This window comes from Esox lucius, chromosome 16 (assembly GCF_011004845.1).
Source record: "Esox lucius isolate fEsoLuc1 chromosome 16, fEsoLuc1.pri, whole genome shotgun sequence".
NCBI lineage: Eukaryota > Metazoa > Chordata > Actinopteri > Esociformes > Esocidae > Esox > Esox lucius.
The window spans coordinates 26,027,335-26,034,087 of record NC_047584.1 but is presented as its reverse complement, the minus strand read 5'-3'; the positions used below and the strand labels follow the sequence as shown (position 1 = coordinate 26,034,087).

The window sequence follows — 6,753 nt, the reverse complement described above, 5'->3', positions numbered from 1 at the left end:
TAAATGTATTATTCCAAAACGTGTGACTTCTGCATTCTGTACTTTGATCCAGTCAAAGTAATGTTGATTTTTAGCAAACACTTTTTTTCAAGCAATGTGCAAACCTCTTACTGCTACTACCATCTGGTGGTTGATAAAATAACTGGTATAGAGAAATCTACTGCTGGTGAGAGCCCTAGCCCAGGAGCTTCAATGGAGGTATGTTTTTGATTCACCTTTCACCCCATACAGAAACTTTCTAGATCCTTCAGAGCCCTTTGTTCTCACTTGTGGACTCTCCTCATCAGCTCACCCCACAGGTTGTCAATGGGATTTAGGACAGGGGACGGTGATTCAATGCTGAGTGAACAATTTCTGTGTGGATTGGAGCCGTGCTTTGGATCGTTCTGCTGGAAAGTCCAACAACAATGTATCTATGGGTCCTAGTGTCTTTGATAGAAAAACAGCCCAATAGCATCACAGATCCACCATCATAGTTGGGATTAGCTTCCTGTCTGCATGATTACAATAAATGTTATGCCAAAACCACCTCTGGTGTTTGTTGCCAAGAAGAAACAGTATTGTCTAATCAGTCAACCCCTACCAAATACCTGTTGGCTTGCAGGCCTAGGCTTATTTTTGAAAACTGGAGATTTGTTGGACGACTTGAACCATCCTTGAAGCTGTGCTTGAGGGCAAAATACACATCCTCTTCCAAGCACATTCATCACAGCTCCAGTTGTTTTACATTATTCAATTATTGCTGTAGTAGCAGAGATGGGTATTTTCAGATGTGCAGCATAGCTGTCTTTTATTGCCATTGCCTAATTTGCGAAGGTCAACAATATTTTGTCTCATTTCATTTGTGTGTTCCCCGGCGTTTCCCATGTTAATGGACGACTAAGAGTTCTCAAAGACTCAACATTCAACTTTAAAACGTAAAATCTTAAATCAGAATATCAATTAGATTTTCTAAGGGCAACAATAATTTTGGCCCATATTTTTGAATAAAATATCTATTTTTGGAATGTCGGTTATGTTTTCTTTGAACACATTTCACTAAAGTAAAATAGATTCATATGATTCATAGCAGAGAAACAACAATAATTTGCTGCAGAGTGCAAGCTCTGTGTGGGCCAGTAGGACAAGAGGTATTTGCTGCAGAGTGACATACTTTACATAATTAAGGAACCAAATTGACGTGGTACAATTAACATATATTACTACTGTTATTGATAGTTATTATGTTAACAGTGGTTTACCTCACCAGCTCATCTGTCTCCTAAAGTATTTATCTTCCCTGCCCCAACTCTCTCTGCTGTCCACTTCCAACTGTCTTCCTCCGCCTCTATCTTTCGTTGCCACAGTACCCCCTTCCCTCGCCCCTGACCTAGTTGTAGGGCGTAGACTGTCTGTGATGACAGTGTCAAATTACAGACATGCTTAACAGGCTTTAACAGGCTCGGTCTGCCTCACCGTTGTTTCTAAAGTGTACAAACCAGCCAAACAATGCAGTCAAACTCCCTGCCTGGCAACTCAGAGTTGGGACCTAGGCCAAGCCCGAAACAAACGAACCGTAACAAAATAGTTGAGGAACCAGTAACAGTGACAGGCCACAGTCCACTTGGGGAAGTTGCAAAAGTGTTAGTGCGAGACGCTACCAGTATGCCCTCTGATTTTTGAAGTCTCTGGGTAAACAATGACACAAGCTCCAGGACACAGAGAGGATCAGGGAAACAATGCATCCCAGAATGGATCTGTTGTTTTTTTCTCAAATCCGTTGATGAGTGGTGAGTAGATGTAGGCTGCTTGATGCCAGACATTATTCGTTTCCATTGGGGGACAATGGTTCGGATGACCAGTGTATGAGACTGTGAAGGATCCTATGAGTGTTGTTGTTCTTTTCTTGTAAGATATTGAGTCAGATTGGTCTCCCATTCATGATGCTGCCTACAGTGGAAAGTTTCTAACACTGAGAAGACTGATAAATCAGGTGAGGGGGGCACCTGCCACAGTAACACTGACCGGTCAGGACCCCAGCACATTATTGGCACCTTGTGTGCTGCATATGGGGAAATTGATATGAGATATGTCTGTTCATGAAATAACAACTGTCAGTAACTTCTGTCAGTATAGTCACTAATGTTTATTTGTCAATTATTTTCATAGGGAATGTGTGTCAACCTCTCCACTCTGGACAGAGTTACTCCCCTTTACGCAGCCTGTGTGCAGGGACACACCGCCTGTGCCAGGTTGCTTATAGAAAATGGGGCAAATGTGAGTAAGGAATTTCACTACACACATCTTTGATTGTGGCAGATTTTAAGATTCACACCAACACAAAAGTGTATGTGTGTTTATTCACATGATTATTCATCATTTAAAAAAGAACAAAACACCCAGTATCGAGGGTATATTATGTGTCTAAGAAGTAATTTGTCAATTAACCACAGACATTCCTAGCTTCTTTCACACTATTAGCACAAATCTGTAGACAACAATGCCCCTACTGTTGAACTCAACCTTACGCATTGTGAGGGTAACATTGCGTGTTCAAAAGCAACAGAATCAGAGTGTAACTTTTGAATTGTCAACATTTATGTTGTTTAAGTGAAAACAAAAAAACGCTATTTACATTATATATATAGGTGTTAAACTAGGGAAGGCTATCCATAGCAATTTAAATTTAAAATGCTTATATCCTCAAGCAAAACATCAAAATGATAAATGCTTTTATGTTGTCAAAACAGTGAGCATAAAACATTGTGCAAAAAATCAAGAGTTAAGTCAACGTAATGATAGATAACTTCTAAAATCTCAAAAAAAACATTGAACACAAAATGTTAAATAATTAAAAGAAAAGTTTAAAGAAAAATTAAAAGGTCAAATTGACCCAATGTATTTCGGGTTTTCACACACCTCAGTTTGCCCTAAAATATGTGTAAACAGCCTATAGATGCCTCTCTAAGTGAACACCACAGAGCCAAATACATTACAATTCAGTATAATTCATTATAGATTGTAGATTCCGTACATGGCTGATAGCTGACCGCTCTATGAGGCCCCAGAAGAAACATGTTTGCCTCAATACACCAGGGTATTGTTATTTGACAGCGATGCAAGTTGCTTAGAGAGCTGTTGAACATTATTTGCCTAAGCTAGACTCGGAAATTCAACCTCACTGGATAGAGAAACATGCTAAAAGCAGTGGGTGTTGACAGTCCTGATGAGGGCTGCATTCATGGTGTCCCACAGGTAAGGTGCAAATGGGATGACAAGACAGCCTAGTGGTCAAGCATGTTGAAACGAAAGGTCACTGCTTCTTATCCCCAAGCCGACAAGGTGAAAAAAACAGGAGCTCTGTTCTCGGAGCAAGACAGTTAATCCTCATGGCTCCCAGGTCATTGCCATGAATAAAAATGTGTTCTTAGCATACTTACCTGGTAAAAAAAAAGGACGGGCATTGCCCCTCCAGATAGAATCAGTGCCCCAGTTTTGTTTCCCCATAAACACTGCAAATGGTATATGATGGTATAAGATATGCCTCCTAGTTGATTAAAAAAATTTCCCCTCAGTCATTTCATCCTGGAGCAGGGCTTGTTGACAAGGTAATGGCACAGACAGAATAGCTACCAAAATAAGTGATCAATTGACTGTGTGATATCTAACTGAACTATCCATCCCAACTAGCCTGCTTAATTAATTACAGAGTGCTTATCCGGGCACGATTTATGTTTGGGAGACAGTTTTGTATGTCTTCATAATCGGTCTGTAGCGTGAATTCTGCAACTCTGAGCTATTTAAATGAATTTGAGGAGGTTGCGCGCAAGACAGCGAAAAGCTGTTCGCAGCGGGCTATTAGCTCGATTGGTTTCAGTAGGTTGGCACAGGGATTCAGATATTGGATGTAAGATGAGGCAAGTAGGCTGAAAGCTGATGAGTTCATGTCGATGTCTTCCCTCTGCGGTACCAGGTAGACGTGACAACATTGCAGCGGACCACTCCCTTGTCGGAGGCCTCTGCCCGGGGCCACGCCGCTTGTGTGAATCTGCTCCTCCAGCATGGAGCTTCACAACAGGGCTCCGGTCTGTCGGCCTCCCCCACCCACCAGGCTGCCGCCAAAGGTCGGGAGTCACATTCTTAAGGATGGACTTAGGTCTTGTGTGGCGCATCAGCCGAAGCCACGTGAATTCACTGAAGACAGTGGTTTGTGCCAAAGTAGTAAAAAGGAAAATCTCTGTTTAATGAAATGCTGGAGAAAGTAGCGTTATGAAGGGAGTATGACTCAACTCTGATTAAGTGAAAGTAGCAAACACATTTTTTCAAATTAAAGTATAAGAAAACATCCTGTCATCTTCCCTTTTTATACACACAGGACCCATTGTTCACTTTTGTAATGCTAAGCATGTGATGTATCAAAGCATATCTCACAAGGTTCTGTACTCCTTAAAATCTCTGTTCAGGTCACCCAGAGTGCATCTTGTCTCTGGTTCATCACGGGGCAAACCAGGATCAAGCTTGACACTACACTGCCTACAGCGGTTGGCATCGGAGCAGAGTGAGAGCATTAATTTAGCTCGGTATGAAAATACATTCTTCTCAGTTTGTTGTTATCTTGCAAAAGGGATGTACAGAATCTAAACAGGTATAATCCGGTCTAGACTTTGGCAAGTGTGCTTTAATGTGTAGTTTCGACTTGGCCTGTAGTATAGGGCCTTTTATTCAACCATTACTGTAACAGAGAGTCATGATCAGACCAATAGTCTCTTTTACAGATGAGCCCTGTTTAAATATAGCAAAATATGCAGGGCCTTCAGAAAGGATTCAGGGGCCCTTCACATGTTCCACATACTGTTGTGTTATAGACGTTATTTATAATTTATTACATGTATTTCTTTTTTGCCATCAATCTAGGCACAATACCCCATAATAGACAAGCAAAAGCATATAAAAAAAAAAATGTGTGCCAATTAATTGGATTTTTTTTCAAATCATTTAGAAAGTTTTCACACCATTTATTCAGCACTTTGTAAAAGCACCTTTGGCAGCGATCACAGCTTTGAATCTTCTTGGATATCCCTCTACCAGCTTTGCACACCTGGATTTGGGCATGTTCTCCCATTCTTCCTTATAGATCCTGACGAGCTCTATCAGACCGGATGGGGTGTTGGTAAATAAAGGTCTCCCTACAGATGTTCAGTGGGTTTCAAGTCCCGAAGACTGTTCATCCTCCGTTCAATTCTGACCAGTCTCCCAGTCACTGCCACTGAGAAGCAGCCACATAGCATGATGCTTCAGCTTAGGAATGGTATCATGCAGGTGATGAGGTGTACCTAGCATCAGCCAGACATAGTGCTTGACATTCGAGTCTGACAGTTTGATCAGAGAATATTTTTCCTCATGCTCTCAGTCTTTCACGTGAGATATACCATTTACTCAGGAGTGGCTCCTGTCTTTCTACCATAAAGGTTTGACTGAGTCCTGGTCTCTTTTAACAGCCCTGTGGAGAAACATTTGGATCACAGAGGTGAGAGCTAGTCCCATACATGTTTTATTTGACCTTTATTTAAACGGAGGAATCAACTAAGACCAATTTTTTTTATCCCAGCTGAGACCTGTATTTCAACCGTGAAAACATACAAAATGCAAATGAGACAATGAAAAAAATATTGAAAAGCAGTTTTACCCAGGGTAGTAATTTAGGAGTCTTCCAAAACTCGGATTCTGTGACCTAGAAAACAGCATATACTTATTTATGTACCTGCATTTAGTACCGACCTGCAATCCCTGAGGGAGTTTTGTGACAGTTGGAAAAGTGCAGGTGTGCAACAGCATGTTGGAGAGAGGGAACTGTAGTGTATAGTACTGTCATCAGCATAAAAATGATTTGTACAATTTCTCACAAAGATACAGATTACATTAACATACAGAGTGAATAGTATATAACCCAAAATGTAACCCTGTGGATCTCCTTTGTGGACTAGAAGAAATGTAGATTTAATCCCACCGGTTAAAATAATGATATTCATGATACACATTGGTTGGTTTGAATTCTGTTGGATACTTGGAATTTTAACATAGTATATTTGTTTGTGTTTATGAAAAGGTCATTTGTTCTTACTATTTATATTGTGTTGGCATATGTTGAAGGGTATGCACAGCAGAACTGAAACTATATATATTCTTCCAATCAGATCTATAATCTAGATCCATGAAAATATTTCCTGTTTTCTGCTATGGATACATTTCTATTTTCAGTCAGTAGGTGGCGCACTAACACCAGAATATGTGAAAAGAGGCGTTCAACACTGAATTATTTATTCTGATAAATTTAATTGTATTAGGTGTATGATCAGATTTTTACACATGAAATATAAGAACTTTACATTATATGCCCCATGAATAAATGAATGTGCAATCATGAATGTTTACTAAATGAATGCCAAATAATCTAAATTATATAGGCTCAAAGGATGTTCTTGAATACACATGTTGATAAACAGAAATGGCTACATGATTAATTGAAATTCACAGATAAATACATTAACACACACACACAAACACACACTGAAAAACAAAACAAAGACATTACTCCTGAATAAATATGTCATAGCAAGATTAGACTCAAGCTGTTCTGTTCTCCTCCCAATCAGCATACAATCAAGCACGCTGCGCCATGATTCAGGACAATTAAAACAAACTACAGCCAATTACTTGAGGGGAAATGGATGGATGGGGGAAATACAGTAGTGTAGGTCCTATGAGAGGTGACAC

The 6,753-nt window shown here is 40.1% G+C and overlaps 1 protein-coding gene across 2 annotated transcripts; it reads left to right on the top strand.

Annotated features, from left to right (window-relative positions):
* Positions 1 to 1,375: 1,375 nt before the first annotated feature.
* On the top strand, positions 1,376 to 6,404 carry LOC105016452 (ankyrin repeat and SOCS box protein 9). 2 transcript variants are annotated; one of them, XR_002197994.3, is made up of 6 exons: positions 1,376 to 1,769; positions 1,893 to 1,972; positions 2,149 to 2,256; positions 3,953 to 4,103; positions 4,443 to 4,559; positions 5,114 to 6,404. XR_002197994.3 is itself a non-coding variant. In XM_010880321.4 (5 exons), the coding sequence occupies exons 1-5, from the start codon at positions 1,679 to 1,681 to the stop codon at positions 4,499 to 4,501; spliced, it is 489 nt and encodes a 162-aa protein (XP_010878623.1). In that variant the 5' UTR covers positions 1,376 to 1,678; the 3' UTR covers positions 4,502 to 6,404. The 2 variants fall into 2 exon arrangements, 1 of the variants encoding a protein (XP_010878623.1); XM_010880321.4 differs by having other exon boundaries at positions 4,443 to 6,404.
* Positions 6,405 to 6,753: the final 349 nt, after the last annotated feature.